At 46.1% G+C, this 18604-nt stretch overlaps 1 protein-coding gene and 1 long non-coding RNA gene across 6 annotated transcripts in view; one reads left to right on the forward strand and one right to left on the reverse strand.

The window, feature by feature from the left end:
* The window catches only part of LOC105098168 (uncharacterized), a 27583-nt gene extending 18422 nt beyond the window's left edge, over window positions 1–9161 (reverse strand). Inside the window, exon 1 of the long non-coding RNA XR_004134090.2 lies at window positions 8681–9161. This is a non-coding gene — a long non-coding RNA (uncharacterized LOC105098168). The remainder of the gene's footprint in view (window positions 1–8680) is intronic.
* The window catches only part of PHC1 (polyhomeotic homolog 1), a 20075-nt gene continuing 9903 nt past the window's right edge, over window positions 8433–18604 (forward strand). The window contains exons 1-6 of one of the 5 annotated variants that reach the window (XM_064479018.1): window positions 8433–8554; window positions 11388–11545; window positions 12527–12637; window positions 13412–13492; window positions 14016–14165; window positions 14707–14862. In XM_064479018.1, coding sequence (XP_064335088.1) covers window positions 11432–11545; window positions 12527–12637; window positions 13412–13492; window positions 14016–14165; window positions 14707–14862 — 612 coding nt within the window. In that variant the 5' untranslated portion in view covers window positions 8433–8554; window positions 11388–11431. The other 4 variants (XM_031444143.2, XM_064479015.1, XM_064479019.1 and 1 more) reach the window with 4 other exon arrangements.

An 18604-nucleotide genomic window follows, 5' to 3' on the forward strand; every position in this document is an offset into this window, starting at 1 on the left:
GTGAATACTGTTTCCCGTGTACTCGTCAGATCCCTGACACAGTGCCTAACCCCGGCCTTCCTTCCACTGATAGGCCGTTTCAGTTCAATGTTGGCGAACATTTCAACAACCACACTGCTAACAATCTCAGAATCTATCCATGCGTAACCTGCCCACGGTGATGGGGTCCTTTTCAGCAGCTGGTCAGTTGATGATTCAGCTCCAAAAACACAGAAGAAAATCCACTTTCTTGGACCAATTCTGACATCACTGTTTCAGATCAGATTTTCCAGGAAGCAGACTCTGAGATACAGATTTGTGTGTAGGAAATTTATTTGGGAACGTTCTAAAGATCAACACCTGTGATTGATGAAGGGCGAAGCTGGGCTGTAGCTCAGTTGCAACAAATCTCATGAGGAGCCCAGGAGCTGAGATGGCTGTGCAGAGTGTTCTTGAATTAAGGCGGGAAGACAGAGTCTTTATCCCTCACACTGGCCGGTTATTGATTATGGGCTGACCCCGGGAAGTGGGGGGAACAACAGCTGAAGGCAGTAGTCAGAGAGGCCACAACGTCAGCGATGAACACTTCCAGCAGCTGGCAGAATAAGAGCTTCTGTCCTGAAAGGGCAGAAACGTAGGCGGTGTGCCACACAGTCCACTAACCCTGTGTTCATTGCAGCGTTTTTTAAAATAGCCAAGATATGGAAGCAACCTCACTGTCCATCGATAGATGGCTGGATATAGAAGATGTGGAAGACACAAGTGATGTAGGAGCAGAGGAATTCTTGGGGAAGATTTACTGACCAGAATAGAAAACACACCTTGAAGGCTACCCCTCGCAGGAGTGAAAGCTCTCCAGGCAGAAGATATGGAAAAGCTTTCCAACAGCAGGATAAAAAGCACATATCAGAATTATCAGAGAGTATAGCAGAGTTAGGGAACTGAAGGTAGTCTGGTGTTCCTGGGAAAGGAAGTGTGAGGCTGGAAAGCAAGGTTGGAGCTGGAGAAGCAGGAAGGGAACAGATCAGGGAAGACTCCTGGGCCACAGAAAGAAGTAGAAGTTTATCCCTGGGATTCCCGAAAGGATTTTAAGTGAGGGAATGACGTAGTCGGATTAGGATTTTAAAGACAGATTTCTGGTAGCACATCACCTGAAGCAGTTAGACACTCAGAAGGGTTAGCTGAACGCACACGGACAGCCACGTGTATAGAGAACATACACTATGCAATAGTATGCTCAGTGGTGGAGGAACGGTTTGAGATGGGGGAACAGGAACAGGGTTTTTTTCAGTAGTTGGGATGATAAGGTACAAATTTGAATCTTGGCTACAGGAACAGGGAAGAAAAGTTCTCTGTACTCTGAATTTGCCTCGTGTGTGTTGTTTATTAAGGGAGGGCTCTTTCCTGATACTGCTTCCCTTTCTCAATCCTGTTCCCACTAAATCCTTGATAAAGAGTGAGATTTAAGGGAGGAGAAGGGAAAGCCTTCCTCCATTACCATTGTTAAGAGAAGAAACGGCGGCGGTGACTCCTGGGTTCTGAATTCCTTTCCCTTCCTCCGTCGATGAAATGTTGACATTCCCTTTCCTTTTCTCTTTTCAGTTCCCCAGCAAATCCTATCTTTTTCTTCAGCTACAGACTTGAGCCTTTGTATCCCACATCTCCACCAGCAGACCTCACAAGCCCTCAAACTCAGTATGTTAAACCGAACACACGATGATTTTTCATCCTTCAATATCTCTGCCGGAATAAATGGAACCACCCACACAGTTGGTCAGAATATGCCACCCCCAAATATGCCAATTTGGTGTAAGGATGGCAATTGAGAAACTGCAGATTCAGAAGGAACTCTTTGCCCTCTCCCTCTGCCCAAAAGCAAGGCATAAACTTCCCTTTGTGAAGGTGCCTCCCTTCGCCATTCCCATATGAGAACAACCTGTAACACAGGAGATAGAAAGTGTCATGGACTTGTATCTGCATAAGCAAACCTTCTAAAATAACCCTCATCTCCTATTCTTTTTGCCCATATATTTACCTTCCCACAACTGACAACCCCTGAAAACCCAAACCCCTTCTTTGTTTTGTCACTTCTCCACAATTAGGCTTGACTGCTTCTTTGGGTTTTCACTTTTTTTCCTGTGAAGCAACGATGTGCACATGAAACAAACCCTTTCTCTTGTTAATCTGCCTTTTGCCAGTTTAATTTGCAGGTTCCAGTCACTGAATATAAGAGAGCAGAGGAAAAGTTTTTCCTCTCTTAACAGTCTACAGTCTACAATCCTGACAGTTTCCCAGACTCTTCCCTGGCTCTCTTGTCTTACATCCAATCAGTCACTGACAGCAGTGAGCTGTATCTGAGCCCCGTGCTCCTGGAAAACAGGCTGCTTAAGAAATCCCCCATCTTTTTGTTTTCCAAGCCCCTTACCATTTGTGTCAGGACGCTGCTCTTGCATATTCCTTCAAAGACTCATCGCTGCCCTTCCTCATGCCTCCACTAAGATTCACTCATGACTGTCTTAAGATTTCCCGCCTCTGTAAAACCTCAGGTCTCCTTCCTTTTCCATGAAATGTTTTTCCTTAATGAACACATTCTGTTGCAATAGCTCTAACAGCTTCTTTGCTCAGACTTATGGTTGTCAAAAAAAAAAAAAAATCTGAAAATTAGAAATAGAAGGAAGATGTTACTAGGTGTTCTTTCAGTCTAGTGCTGGGTTTGTACCTTTGACTGGTTTCCTACTGACTGAGTTACTTTACAATTCTGAAGAGGCAGAGATTAACTCACACCTGCAAATAGTTCCTGTCCTGTAGTGGAAAAGATAATCCTTGAGGTTATAGCTCATGATCCAACAGGATGCTAACCAATTTTGTATCTGATTCAGCAATCTTCTCTCACATTCCTTTATTAAATTGCTTCGAAACAGCTGGCTTCTCAAATGCACTTGGAACAGATTTTAACATCTCACTGGTTCTTTCATTAATTCACAAGTTATATACAATCTTTGACACGTGTTCATTTTATCTTTGCATGAGACTTATGATTCTACCTTTTTGAAAATTACACTTAATAGCGTTTCTACAGAACTGAAAAGCTGCCACTCAAAATGATTCCCAAGCATTTACTCATTGACTAGCCCAAGCACACGATACAATAAATTCTCCAGTTGTTAGCAAACAAAGGTGCAATGAAGTTGGCAGTTGGCTGGACTTCGGGCAGTAGAAAAGATCTAAGATTACCTTCTGTTTTTTGAAATACTGTTTCATTTATGTGTTCATTTTTTTTTATTGCTGCTGTAACAATTTGCAACAAGCTTAGTGGTTTGAAACAACACAAACTGATTATCTTACAGTTGTGCAGATCCGAAGTCTGACATGCACCTCACTGGGTGAAAACCAAGGTGTTATCAGAGGCTTTCCTGGATGCTCCAGCAGAGAAATGTTCAAAGCCTGCATGTCTCACATCACATCACTCAGTCTGTCTCTTCTGCCTCCCACTTACACTTGAAAAGACTCTTGTGACTACACTGGGCTCGTGCAGATAATCTAGGATAATCTATGTTCAGGTTAGATGATTACCAACTGTCAACCAATAAAATAATACAGGAGGCTGCAAACAGGAAAAGAGTTTATTCGGAGGTCTTAAGAATTGCAATTAGGGAGACACAGATTAGGGTAACCCCAAAAGAATGTTCCAAGGAAGAGAAAGAGTCAGGGGCTTAGGACAACAAAGAGCCGTAAGATTGTTAAAAGCTACCTGGTGAGAATTGTGACTGAATCCGATGTGAGGCAGAAAATAACTGTCCTTAAGGAATTGCGAGTTGTTTTAGGGTTGGGCTTCACTAAGTAGACAGACTGTCGTACGTGGACAGAATGTCACAAGGTATTTCAGGGTGTGAGCCTTACAAGTATTTTGGGCTTCTGGCAGGGATTTTGGATGACTTTATCAGGTCAAAAGGTCAGATTCCATCCAGGCTGAGATGTGCATAAGTCACACTTTTTTAATAGCCCCCTCGCTCCATTATAGAGAGCTCTCTTAGCAAGATCAGCTCCATTTTGATTTTCCTTTCACACAAACTTAGTTCCATTTGCAACTTTAATTCCCCCTTGCCACGGCACAGCACAGTCATGGGCTTCAGGAACGAGGACATCTTTAGGGCCATTAGCTGCTTATCATAGTTTATAAGCTAACAAGGGAGAAAACAGAGGATTTAGGGAAATAGCACATACATCCCTCTTCTTTATTTTTTGCTGCTACGTCTCCCCAGTATCTAGTGGACTGATAGCCAGAGTTATGTCCCTGTTCACAAAGGCAGAGTGGGACTTGCACTGCAGGTATTTACGATGGGAAACGCCAAGCATCTTTGTTTAAACATTTGTGGGTGTGCTAAGCATTTTAAACAGATCTCTTGCACTACTTTATTTTCACACTTAAAGATGTGATGTAGTTGAGCTTTGGAGTCGGACAGACCTGAATTTAAATTCTGACCTTATTATTTACTAGTCCCATGAACTTTGAGCAATCCATCGGACTTCCTAGCTTTAATTCCCTCATCTGTAAATTAAGGATTAACAGTAGCTACCAGAAAAGTTTATGGAGAGGGCAGGAGCGGCTCCATCTTTGGCCTAGAAATTTATTTCAACAAAATTTGTTTAGTTTAATTTTGATGTGATGTGGAGCCTCCATAAAGAAATGAAGGCTCAGAGAAACAGACTCATGTGTTTTTCGGCTAGGTTTGATGAAGAGCAAACAGTCATGGAGGGATAACGGCGGCTAAGGAGTATGTGGTAACTGTAGTAATTGGGGGGAACTTAGCAAGGCCTGTTTGTTAGGACGCTTTTTTGAGTCCTTTTGTCTTTGGAGATAAGGATGGTCCTTCCCTCTCAGGGCATGTCTCACATGAGGATTTTATAACCTGTTTTTGGGAAGAAGGGAGAGGGAAGGAGGAGGTCAGAGTGACTTTCCTGCTTTGGCCATTTTTCTCAAATTCCTTCAGCTTCAGGTACTTAGTATGCCAAGATGCTATATTTTGGGGTAATGTGTCCTGAACACCATGATGGGTATTAGTGGTGATGAGTGAGAGGTGTTCATATATCTTTTAATTCCACATTTTTCAGTTCAGAGAAGGACAAGCATCTAGGAAATTAATTCAGTTAACTAATATTTATTAGATATCTTCCATTTGCCAGGGATTATTAAATGCCCCTCTTCTATATTCATCTTTTAGCTTCAATTTTCTCCACTTAATATTGAGAAGCTTGAATAGTTTTAAAGGTTTTTATTTTTTTTTTTCTGCTTTAAAAATCTGAGTCTATAAATCTTCTTAATCTTCATTTCATCTTCTCCCACTTAGACCTTGAAGTGGCATACAGAGTTGTGGTGCGAAGGGGGCGGGATGTGTGTGGTGGTTCACATCCCTAATTGGTGGTGGTTAGAGTAAAGGTTATGATTTCTTTTTTCTCCTACTTCCTCCCATTCACATCTGCATAAGAATGTGATCACACAAGCTTACTTATTTGGTTATTGGTAAATACATCCCAATGACACTAACACCGCTCTTCCTTCACAATTCATTGCACTTTGCTGGGTTTAGAAGAGAAGCACGAAGAATGTTTATTCAATGTTCAGTTAATGTGCAAAATTATATTAGGATACTTTCTGTTCTGTTTGCTTTAGTTGCTGCCAAACAGTTGATTTCCTTCCAATCCTGATCTTTCCTTATTTAGATACGTTTGAGAGGGAGGGCTTCAATTTCTACACACCAGATAGAATGCATTTCCTTTTCACCTATTTAGGCTAATGGCTTTCAGTGTTATGCAGAGTAAAGAAATTATTTAGCCTCTATTCAGAAGGCTATTTGGTTTGAAAAAGAAAAGGCTAATTCCAGCAGAATCATTAAATGAAAATGAGAAAGTTTAGCAAAAATTCAAAACAGAAAAAAAAAAAAAGTCAGCGGAGGATTTTCTAGGGCTCACAAATTGTTTTGCTCGGTTAAGGCTGAGATAAGCTTTTCAGTACCAACCAGCTCCCCAGCTAATTTAGTAGTCTGACAAAGGTTTCCTTATGGGTGGAGGTTTTCCTAATACACTTCGCTGCTGAAACATTTCTTTTTTAAACTGAATTCTTCTTTGGAAAATTGATTAGACTTTGACTCTGGAAATTTGGTCTGTCTTGGAGAGAAATGAACTTAAGAAGAATTACTGTGAAATAGTACAAGCCTTTAACATATGAAAATTAAACTAATGGCCCATAATCAATAAGGCATGCTCTGTGATTACAGTATTTATCAGACATTCAACAAAAACACACATCATCACTACCTTATCCCCTAATATCATCTAAATGTACAACTTATAGTAGATGTAGAAGGTCATGACCCAGGAAACACAAAAGAATCTTTAGAGATGAAATGAAATTATGTACAGTGGTAGTGATTTTATTCCATTTCTAATGGGGCTAAAGTGGCCATGCACCCTCTAGGTATGAAACCCCACAGACTGTTCGAAAAATGAGTGCATACACTCTACACCTGGATTCCTTATCCTTGGGATATAGTATAGGCTTTCTTTAAATATTTCACAGTGGTAATTCTCTCATGGAAACAAGAATAATGCTTCTTGACTTGAATATCATATAATCCTGAAAACTGTCTATAGATAGAACTTTTTCATTGGTGCCAGGAAATTCAGCTGAGGCTCAGTATATCCATTCTTAGCCTCCCCAGAAAGCTTTAAACTTCGGTGACATGCCAAAAATCTAGGTTTGAACTAAATGACTAAGGCTTACCTAGTTTTTTACCACGAGTTCTCTCTGCCAGAATCTTTTCAATTCATCCTCTGCCAAAGCCTGTCATCCATCCTGGCAACAAACCCTCTCACTTCCCCACACCTCACATCTTTGCTCTTCCAGTCCTTTGGCTGCCCTCCGGTTTCTTCCCTCACATACTTGTCTGACTGGTTCCTAGAAGCCTGGCTGAGATTTTTCTCTGACATAAATCTGGCTACCACAAATTAAGGGCCGGGAATCCCAGCATACCTCTCTCAATGCAAATCTAAATGAATCTAATTGATAAACAAAGAGAATACTTCTATTTTCTTTCCAAAAATAAATCATGCATGGGCTCCTTTAAGGAGAAAATGAACAGTTCCTTGACAGAGAAAATAACCCACTAGAACAGAGGTCAGGAAAAGACATAAAAATAGTTACTGAACTATGATAACATCAGAAAAAGCATCCACCTTAGTTATTTATCCACAAGGCAGCCCCTCGCCCAATCTGCAAAGGTTAATGAGGGCAGTTGTCTTTGTTCTGTGCACTGATGTAATCCAAGCCTCCAAAACAGGGGCTGCACACAGTAGGTGTTCTAGAAATACTTGCTGAATATTCAAACGATTAAGAGAATTAAAAACTGGTATAAGATAACAAAGGCCACAGCTTCATCAAATGCTCAGCATCCCCAAACGCAGCCCTATTGTTCTCCTTTCTTCATACCCCTGCCTTCTCCCTTGTTTTTGTCGTCTCTTTTACACACACATTAAAATCTTAGAACACACATGCACATCAAACGCCCGAAGTAACAGGCTTAAATGTGTTATTCAAAGCAAGTTCTACTAAACTGCTGCTTTTAAAGGAATGTCCACTCCTAATGGGTTCACTGTTTCTGTGCAGCTTTCCCGCCTTCTCCGAGTTGAGGGGAAAGATTAAACAATCAACATTCTCTCTCCTTTTCCTCAATCTTTTTCTTTCTCTCTCTCTCTCTCTCCCCTTTCCTCAGCTTTATTTCCTTTCCCCGTCTGTCGTTTCTCTAGAGTCGTTGCTTGGCTTTCTCCTGCTCAGCCTGTTGGTACCTTTGATCCTTTCTTTCCATCCCTTATTCCCAGAAGCTGCAGAAAATACCTTCTTTTTCCCCCTTTTTCACGTCACTTCCCTCCCTTCTCCCATCTCCCTCTCCTGCTCTGTGAGAGGCGAGTCCCCCACTAGAGGCCAGCACTTTCTCCGTTCCGTCCCTCCCACCAGCAAGCAGAAGTCGGAGAGAAAGAAGGGGAAAAAAGAGGAGAAAGAGAGCGAGAGAGGGAAAAAAAAACCCCGGGGCCTAGAGCGCGGAGGCCCGGCAGCGGCGTCGTCATGGCAACGGGCGCCGGCAGGAAACGAGGGACGCGCGGGAGGGAGGAGGGGGAGGGCGCCGAGGGGAGGGGGAGGGCCGGGGGAGGGGTCCGGCTGCCCCGGAAGCACCTCCCCGCCAGCCCCCTCCTCCAGCCCTGCCCGCAGCCCCCGGCCTGCAGCCCCCACCCTCTCGGCCCGGCAGGAAGTGACAGGCCCCGAGCGAGCCCCGGAGGCTTGGCGGAGCCGCGGCCCGGCCCGCACCCGCACCCCGGAGCGGCGGGAGGGGCGGGGAGCCGCGGCCGCGCCGGGCGCCTCCCACCCCGCCCTCGGCGCCCCCGCCCCTCCAGGAAGGGGAGGAGGCGAGGGGAGCCCGCCGCGGAGGCCGAGCTAGCCCCCCGCCCAGCCTGGCGACCGGGGACCCCGGCACGTGAGGTGGACGCCCCCCGGGAGCGCTCGGGTGCAGAGCCGGGCGCCGAGGTAAGCGGGCGGCCGCGGCCGCGCAGGGGCAGGACCTCTGGGGGCTTGGCCGCGCGGGGATGTTTCTCCAGGCACCTCGGGTGTGGAACGCCCCAGGTACCTCCCCCAGTCTCTCCCCCAGCCTACCTCCAGCGCTGCGCTCTGCGGTCCTCGGCTCTGCCTGTCCGAGCCCTCTCGCTATTCATTTCGCCGTGCTCACCGCTGTCTGTCCGTCACCCTAGTTGCTTCTGACTGCTCGGTCTCTCATTCATTTTCCCTTCTCTGACTTTGCTTCTCCCATCCGAGCATGCTGTCTAGTTATCTCCTTGCTTTTCCTGTATGGTCCGCTGGGTTCCTCAGCGTCCGATTCCTTGACTTCTGTCTGTCTCTCTCCTGCCCGTCTCCCCGCTATCAGTAAGCACATTTCTCTGCTCGCTTGGGTCACTTCACTCCTGGCACCGCTCTGTCGGCCCGCTTCCCCCGGTGTGTTTGATTCCTCTTGGGAACCTCATTCTCACCAAGGTTCTAGATCCAGCAAGGACCCCTGGGCGTCTGCTCTCCCCATTCTTCAGATTACTTCCCTTTCTTCGGCACAGTCTTCCCCGAACCAACCCCCTTCTCCCGCCCCCCTTCCCAAGCCCCATCCTTCCTACAAGACAGAGTTTCACGCTAAGGGAAATTGATTTTCTCCAATTCTTGGCTCAGGAGGCCCAATACTAGGTCCGCTTCAATATTCTCTTCTAGCTGCTTTCCAAAGGTCCGTGCTCCTACCCAGCCCAACCACACGCACCCAAACATCTTTTCAGGATGACCATGGTTTAGTTATTCCGGGGACCTCTACGGTTCAGCTTCTCAATCTTTCTCTTCCAGTTTAATTCTGAAAATTTCAATTCACTGTGCCTCCCAAACTTTTTCTTATCTTCATTTTCTGTATTTAATTTTACAGTTCCAACACTGATCACAAATGAATAGATTTATGTGCCTGGGATCCAGGAATCCTGGTTTTGACGACAGTTTTTCCTGATTTTATTAAAGACTTTAAGTTGGTCCATTTCCACCTCTTTTTCTATTTCACAATCTGAAAAAAAATTAAGACTTCCATTTTGGGGGAGATGGGGGAATCATACAGTTTATTAGCATTTTTACCTATGAAGGTGGGAATTAATGTCCCCTCTAAGCTAGTAAAGGGGTCTCATGTCTCTGAGTTCAGTGAACTAAGTCCGGTTATCTGTAACTATCTTAACAATGCCATGCTGCCTCTAATCTTTACCCACTTTTTTTCTTCACATGCTGATAATGAGGATTCATGGGTCTGTATCTGTTTAGTGCTTTGATATTTTGGCGAAAGATGTGGGGAGAAGAGAGACTAGAGTTGAAGGCAATATGATTTCTCCTACGTACTTCTTGGGTTATATCCACTCTTGCAGTGACATTTGCTATTCCCAAATGCAACTGAAGAGATGGGTAGAATTCTTGGGGGATAATGAGGTGATCGGATGATACTGGGACAGGAATTATAAGAAATCTCCCCAACTCTATTTCCAAGGCCAAGCGGTTTGATTTTGTTTACTTTGTTTGTTTGTTTGTTTGTTTGTTTTGGATGCAATCATTATAATATATCCACCAGTAATAAAACTGTAGACAGCCCTTAGCAGAAATTCTGGTTTGATGTTTACATTCCCAAATCAAATAGTGATTTGCTGACCCGATATTTATAGTGGCTCCACGCCTGAAAAGTAGAGAATATAGTGTCTAGGTTTAACAAAAGAGGAGACAAATTAAAATGAACAAAAACGAGTAATTGTCACTTAGTGCTGCTTTGAAGGCATGTTTCTTCTTACTTCTCATCTCCTGTTTCTTTGCTTGGTTTCTTTTTTGCAAATTTTAGTGTAGACCCCCCAAAGGTAAATTCCGACCACTTTAGCTGAAATTTACTTTCTTGAAGATTTTCATTGCTGTCTTTAACATGTTTAATACCTGGAAGCCATTTGTTAAAGTGATGTATTACATTTATTTGTGAAGCCCTCTTTGCAAAAGGGGAAACTGAGGTATAAGAAGGGAGAGTGACATGCCCCGGTGTTAGCAGCCTGAGCGGGGACCAGGCGGCCCTTCGGGCTATACGCGCTCTAGGCGAGCTCTTCTGCCTCCTGGTTTTATAACTTTCCGGGATGCGTTTGACGTGTCTGTATCTAAGCTCCTTCCCTATAAAGTGAAGACAGCGTGTACTCAGAGTGAGTGATGCGGCCTTAGTGACAGACTCCTTTTGTTTGGAAGAAGCATGTCCTAGTGTAAAGATGTGACGCTCAACTAGGACAACTTCTTTAACCGCAGAAAACCTCGTTTCCACAACTGTGAAGTGGGGATAATCGCATTTACCTTGAAGCGCTGTGAGAGAGAATGGAGGTGAAGACCCTAGCCCAGGGAGAGGAGGCACCTCGTGGCTTCTCAGCAGATGGTGACTATTGTTAATTTGAGGCTGACAGTGATGGTACAGATGCAGATAGAAATGAGGTAACAGTATGTTTTAAGTGAGGAGATTTTAAACTATTAAAAAGTGTTGAGGGGTGTAAGGTGGCCTTACTATTGTGAGGAACCGTCTTACATTCTGGCCATTTTATGTGTAATGACAGCCTTGAGGGAACATGTAAAGATTATTTCTTTTGAGACACTGCAAAGATTCAGAAGATGGTGGGGAGATAGGGTTATAAGAGTGCATGGAAGATTTGACAGTTATTAAACCCGAGACAGCATGGCTTATGGAGGAAGAGGAAGATTCTTAGGTAACTTGAATGATAAGGTGGAATACTGGCTTGAGATCAGGTGTGAATTTTAATCCTTTGCTGCTTCCATCTAGGTCTTGAGTCAGAGCACCGGCCTTGGGGACCCTGGACCACTACCATGGAGACTGAGAGCGAGCAGAACTCTAACTCCGCCAATGGGAGTTCCAGCTCTGGGGGCAGCTCTCGGCCCCAGATAGCTCAGATGTCACTGTACGAACGGCAGGCCGTGCAGGTGAGGCCCAGCTCGGAGGGGCTGTGATCTGAGTATCGGCTCTGGGTGGGCGAGGACGTGGGGAGGTAATTGCCCTTTAGCTCCTTCCCAGCAAACTGGGGGAGCTGGAGTAGTTGACAGCTGAGGTCCCTTCCAGCTCTGAGAATCTTAGGAGTTTACAGCCGTCTGAGCAAGCAGGCAGAGTGAGGTTCAGTCTTTAAACTAAGGTTTTTCTACCATTCAGTTCAGGCAGTTAGATTCTAACTATTTCTCTTCATGGATTGTCAGGTTTTTAATGTCTGGTCTTTCTTGTAAATCACCCTAAGTAATGAAAATTAAGAACTTCTACTAAAAATCTTTTGGCTATTAGAATAACTGTGCACATCCTAAGAATAGTTCTAATTATTAAAGAAAAAAAATACAGTCATAGTCCTAAAATTAACACTGAAACTGAATTACCAGAATCATCTTTCTAAACACCCATTAGCATTATACTGGAGATGTTTGAAAATGCCAGTTACTTGAAAATTTTACCTGATACAGCCTTTCATAAGTCACTGTTTACTCTGTTTTTTTATCATTTTCAACCCACGAAGCCTCTGTCACCTTTGTTGTATCCCCAGAACATGGATCTTCTATTTTCTTTCTCTGTTTACATTAGTCACCGTCCCATTTACTTTCAACGAGGCTAGTCCCAGTTCTCTGTTATATCATGTATTTCCAGATTCCATTTTGGGAAATAAGAGTGCATATGAGCTACACTGCTTCACTTTTCAAGAACAGAGCATAGCAGAATTAATTGCTTCTCCACTTTTGGAGGACTATGTGAAGTTTCTGATATAAAAATGGACACATGAGATGTTGATGATTTAGCTGGATACCCATCTTCCTCTGTTTCTCTCCTTCCCGTATGTCTCTGTCGCAGGGTCACAGTGAGTCCCACAGAAGGGGAGTTAGGAGCGATTCCTTCTAAGCGGGTTGACCCCCTCTTTTCCTTCCTAGGCCCTGCAGGCGCTGCAGCGTCAGCCCAACGCTGCCCAGTATTTCCACCAGTTCATGCTCCAGCAGCAGCTCAGCAATGCCCAGCTGCACAGCCTGGCTGCCGTCCAGCAGGTGAGAGGTCAGCAGCTCGCTGGCCCAGGAGGGAGGGGACAGGCGCTGCAGGTGGGCAGGGGCACACGGCATCTTCCACTAGGTCCGGCTGCAAGCGATCTCCTCTGCCTCCCATCCCCCTGCAGGAGGAGGGAAGGAGCCCAGCATCTGGGCTTGCAGGAAGGGCGGTGGCAGGCCCACCTTTGAGAGGCAGAACGGCCGTGTGCTAGACCTTCACTGTCCAGCATGGCGGCCGTTAGCCCGCCACCTGTGGCCGTCCAACATTTAAAATATGGCCAGTCCACATTGAGAAGTGCCAAATGATTTTGGATTTCAGAGACTTAGTGTGGAAAAAAAAATCTCAGTAGTTTATTTGGCTACATGTTGAAATGAGATATAGTAGCTTAAATAAAGTTTATTTGTCATTTTTTTTTTCAACTTTTAAAAAATGTCCATCCTAGACAATTATATGTGTGGTTCGCATTCTGTTTGTATTGGACAGCTCTGGGCTGGACTTACTAGTGGCTCAGGATGTAACTGGGCCAAAGGTTCTTCCACCTCAAAGAAGGTGGGAGGAGGAGAACCGGTTGCCTGCCTGCTGCGGGTGGGTTACCTGGGAGTTACTGGGTTAGCAAATGGGGTAACGTGAATGCACCTTCCCTTGCTCCACACTAGAGTTTCTCAGTTCTTGCCTGGAATCTCTCGTATGTTTTGTGCTTGTGATTTATTACTGGAAGACTCAGAGCCTTTACCTTCCTTGTCTCTGCTTTTTCTTGTCTTCGTCCCCTCTAACAGGCCACGATTGCTGCCAGTCGGCAGGCCAGCTCCCCGAACACCAGCACCGCTCAGCAGCAGACCACCACCACCCAGGCCTCGGTGAGTACCGCTTCACCCCGCGGAGAGGCCCTCCGCCGGGGGCCTTGGTCTCTGGGTTAAACTGCTTAGTGCAGCTGATCTGAGAGTGTGTATTGAGCCACGAGTGGTATTTCCTGCTCTTAGGTAGAGAATACTAGTAAAAGGGAGAGTGACTTGGATCAATACAGGAGTCTTAAGGAGGAGGTCTAAGAAAGGAGGAGGAGAATCCTGGGGAAGAAGAGGAGGGAACACAGGAAAGGGACTAATCTCTGGCCCCTTGAATGAGAAATAACGTCTGTCCCATTTCGTTGCTTTGCCTTCCCGACTGTTACGCTGCTGGTTAGGGACTGGTTTCTGTGCTGTGGTCATGCCCTGCAGCAGCCAGGATGCCAGCTGCAGGTAGGAAGGTGGTATTCATGTCCTCCTGACTCTATGGCAGTGAGCTAGTCTGTTCTTGACCACATCATCCTGAAGTTGTCAGTCGTGTGTATTTCCCTGTGCCTCTCCCAGATCCTCAGTCCTGATTCCTTTCTGTACCACACAGATCAACCTGGCCACCACTTCGGCCGCCCAGCTCATCAGCCGATCCCAGAGTGTGAGCTCCCCCAGTGCTAGCACGCTGACCCAGTCTGTGCTGCTGGGGAACACCACCTCCCCGCCCCTCAACCAGTCCCAGGCCCAGATGTACCTGCGGGTAAGACATGGACGCAGCCACGGCTGTCCCAGGGGCATGGTCGTTCTGTGACGAGTGGTGGAGTGAGAGCTGTTTTACTTAGTCATGGTCACCCAGATGTTTTAAGACAAGCCGGTCTACTTCCTGTGCCTGACCGACCTCTAGAAGTTAGAAGCTGTTCACCTTAATATTTGAGTAAATTTGCATCAGATACGGTCTCCTCTTTAAACCTGTGGCTCAAGCACCCACCTTCCGTTGTCTCTTACCCTAGCAACGTACTGTAGGTAAACACCTGCTCCAGAGTCCTCGTCATCTCAGCTTTTTTGATGTTTGGCTCTTTGTTATCAGCGTATAGTTTTGCACACGTTCTAGGTTTTCCTCTGGATGAGTCATCGCACATGGAGAATAGGGGTCTCCTGGGTTGGTGTGGCAAGGGGCAGGGCTTAGCTGTTCCGTATCTTCTGTTTATTTTGTCTTGTGGTCCTTCCCTTCCGTTTCTTCTGTCTTTCTTCTTTTCCTCTTGTCCTCTTTCCTCTGCTCTTCCTCCTCCTCTCCTTGCCAGCCACAGCTGGGAAACCTATTGCAGGTAAACCGGACCCTGGGCCGGAATGTGCCTCTAGCCTCGCAGCTCATCCTGATGCCTAATGGGGCGGTGGCCGCGGTCCAGCAGGAGGCGCCATCTGCTCAGTCTCCGGGAGTCCACACAGATGCCGATCAGGTCAGTGGCGACCACTTGACCTGTGGACGGGCACTGGGGAGGGCGATGGGGTGGCCCTGGACCAGGGCCCACCCTTCCACCCCATTCCCACTTCACCACTTTTCAGAATTCCTCTAGAACTTGAATCCCTCAAAACTTTTTAGTTACTTGAGTTAGGAAGGGAGCTAGACTGGACTGAAAACAGCCCTATGGATCTGGAAAGCCTTGTTCTTGATGCAGGTCAGATTTCCTTCCCATTCTTTTAGCCCTCTGTGGCAGTCTTAATTCTCCTGGCAGTACTGCCTCTGGAAGATGAGGGGTGGCGGACAGCATTCTGGTGAGACAGACGTGAAGCTGACCTGGCTGAGTTGCTGGAGCGGTGTTTGATTCCTACTCTTTATGAGTTACTCTGGCTCTCAACCTTCAGCAGCCTGTTTCTGCTCACCGTGTTCCAGTAGAGTCTTCCTCGCCAGTGCTTCCCCAGCCTTAGCTCCAGCCTATGTACATACGTGGAGAGAGCCTGGATTTTTAGCTTCTATGGATAGGACACAACCTGGGAGCTCATAATACTTACCTCATTCTTTCAGTTTATGGGTCAGCAAGTCAATATTGAGCTCTCTCTCCTGATGTGCTCAGATATATGCTGGGAACTTTGGAGGACTGAGAAGAGATATGAGTCAAGTCTTCAAAGAGCTTCGAGTACAAGGAAGTACAAAAGTAAACGGTACTGAGGGCGGGTGACGCATGAGCTTAGGGAAGAGCGGCTGCACTCTTTTCAGTGACTTTTGGGAACTTGAGCAGATTCTTAAAGGATGGGTAGGATCTGATCTGGAGTAAGAAGAATACTGGAGAGAGAACAGCATGTGTAAAGGCCTAAGTCATGTATGTGACTGCGAGGTGGGGGTGACTGGATAAAGTGGAGACAGCGGGCCTGTGGTGGAAAAGGTCCGTTCGGGGGAATTCTGAAAGCCAAGTGACTTCCTAGTGCCAGGCATGGTGCTGGCTTGAACAGCAGGTTAATAGGGTCAGGAAACTACTTTAGAAAGAATCACCTAGGAACGTGTGCCTGGAAAAGAAGGAGAAATTAGGGAACCTGTTAAGAAACTGTTGGGGTCATTTAGTTACAAGGTCAGGCCTTTGTTTTAGGCTGTGGTGACAGCAGTGGGGTCAGAGGTCGAGGTGGAGCCTGCTTCCACAGCCAGCTATTTCATTTGTCCATCTGTTCGTCAGATATTCGTGTGTCAATGTGTGGAGGGACAGAGGAGCAGCTGAAAGTGTGAAACTGATAATTGGGTTAGATTCCAACAGTGACCCAGGCAAATGGCTTAACATCTTTCCCCCAGTTTCTTCATCTATAAAATAGTTGTTATAAACTACCTACCTCAGGCTGTGTTGTGAGGACTAAGTGAGTTGCTACGTGTACGCGTTTGAACAGTGCCTGGACATAAAGAGCGTTCATTCTCATGATATAGCGGGCGGTCCTTAGCCTTGGTGTCCAGGACGGTCATGATCACCAGACTGATGGAGAAGACAAATCACTGAAGCACCAGACATTGAAAAGATAAAATCACCCGAATGGTTGAGTAATTGTTTCATTAGAAAGTACAGAGTGCTCTGCAAGGGACCAGATGTAGCCTTGGGATGAGGGTAGAAGTCCAGAAGGCCCCCTGAGGAGGTGGCAGTTAAGTGGGGCCTGTAGACATGAGTCAGGATAGATGTGGAAGGAGACTGGTGGAGGTGGGGGGGCCGCACGTCCAGAGGCCTGAGGAGGGAAGTGGTTTTGTGTATTTGCGGCTTTGGAAGAAGAACCATCATGTTCTTGAAGCCTGGAAAGTGGGGACAGAGACGTGCTGGAGAGGTGGGAGAAACTCATCCTGCCGGACTTGGGGACTTTAGGACTTGGGGCTTTATGTGAAGGGCAATGGGAAACATGGGAGGGACATGGAGACTTGAGGATTTAAACAAATTTCTTTTTCTTAAGAACTCTATTGGCTTCTCTATGGAGAATAAATGGAGATGGTGTGAGTATGAGTGAGAACAGTGTTGTAACAGTTTAGGGGAAAGATGGTGTTTGGAGTAGGTGGTAGCCATGGAGATGGAAGGAAATGAATAGATTGGAGAAAAACTTAGAAGATCATTGAAAAGGAAGGACTGACCGGTGGATGGGGGAGTGGAGGGACGTGCCAGAGCTGGGATCTGACAGCAGCGAGGGGCTGGCGGTGCTGTTGATGCCAGAGGAGTGTCAGGGAAGTGGACTTGGGGGGAAGTTCCCTTCTCGATGTGCCCAGTGGAAGTGCTTGTGAGCCACCCTCCAGGAGATGTGGGGTCAGCAGTTTGGTATACGTGGTGCTCGAGCTCAGACGCGGGGTCTGAGTTGGAGGCGAACAGTCAAGTGTAGAGGCATATAGATGACAGTGGAGTCAAGCATTTGAAACCGCCTAGGGGGCTGGTATGGACTGAGAAAAGAAAAGCCTTCAAGCTGGAGCCCCGAGGGTTAGGACGAGCCCTTAGAAAATGGAGCAGCTCAAAGCTGAGCGGAGGGTGATGAGCTGGCAGAGGGGAGCAGGAAAGAGCGACAGAGAGAGAAGACAGGGGAGCAGAATGTTACAAGGAGTGGCAGGGGGTCCCCTGTCAAGTGCAGTGAAGACGCTGGAAAGATGCATTTACTGCTAGGGATGGAGGGCCCTTTCAGCGGAGTTGTGGGGAGTGAAGCCCGGGTGGTAGTGCGACCTGAGCAATGACTGGGTGGTGGGAGTCAAGGCAGTGACTGTAAACACTTATGAAGAGTTTGTCAGTAACGGGAAAGAAGGTAAAGCTGGGGTTGGGACGGGGTTCAGGCCTGGCGATGGCAGGGAGCCAGTGGAGGAGAGGTTGAAGAGACAGGAGGGAATGGATAAAGAACACTTGAGAAGGAGGAGGGACTGGACCCTCCCGCCCTCTGATAGGAGGGAGGAGAGAAGGGAGAGGAGGGAGCAGTGGGGGAGGGGTGCTGATGCAGGTGAGGGTGTCTTTTAGGTTTGGTGGTGGACCTGCTGAAGTCTCGTGCACAGAACAGTTTTATGGTCCCTGCGAGGGTGGACAGTGAGAGGGGAAGGAGGAAGTGGTTCCGAGGTCCTGGGAGGGTAGGAAAATTTTAAATAGCCATAACGGAAAGGAAGGCAATTAGAAAACCCTATGTAATTGCCAGATAACATTTAAGTGCCCAGCACCCAGTCCTGATGGTTCTTGTAAATCTCTCTCAAAAGTTGTTACCTCTTCTTCTTTACTCCTGTTGTCTGACTTTGGGTTCTTTTTCTTTTTCACCTGAATTGATCGTACTCGTTTCCTAACTGGTCTCTTGACTTCATCCTTATCTACGTCTCCTCCTCCTCCACATCACTATCAGAATAAGTTTTGAATAAGAAGGTATATGTTGTTGCTAAGATTATTTTTAATTGTACCTACCTCTGGTGTACAGAATTTGATCAGTCATAACCCTTGGTTCATGATATCCTCTCTTCAATGGTTCATTCATGGCCCACTTTTTAAGTTTATTGTCAGTAAGTTTTAATCATATAAGCCACCCCCAGTTCTATCCACTGCCTGTCCCTACCCTGGTGGCAATTAATGATCATTTTGATTCCTAGGTTTGTCCTTTCCTTGTGTCCTTTTTTATATAGTTTTATTGCCTTTGTGTATATTTCTAAAAAGTCTGTTTTATTATGGAACATTTCAAGCATATACAAAAATAGGAAAGAAAATGAATTCCTAGGTACTTAACCAT

Source organism: Camelus dromedarius, chromosome 25 (genome assembly GCF_036321535.1).
Source record: "Camelus dromedarius isolate mCamDro1 chromosome 25, mCamDro1.pat, whole genome shotgun sequence".
In the NCBI taxonomy this organism is placed as follows: Eukaryota; Metazoa; Chordata; class Mammalia; order Artiodactyla; family Camelidae; genus Camelus; species Camelus dromedarius.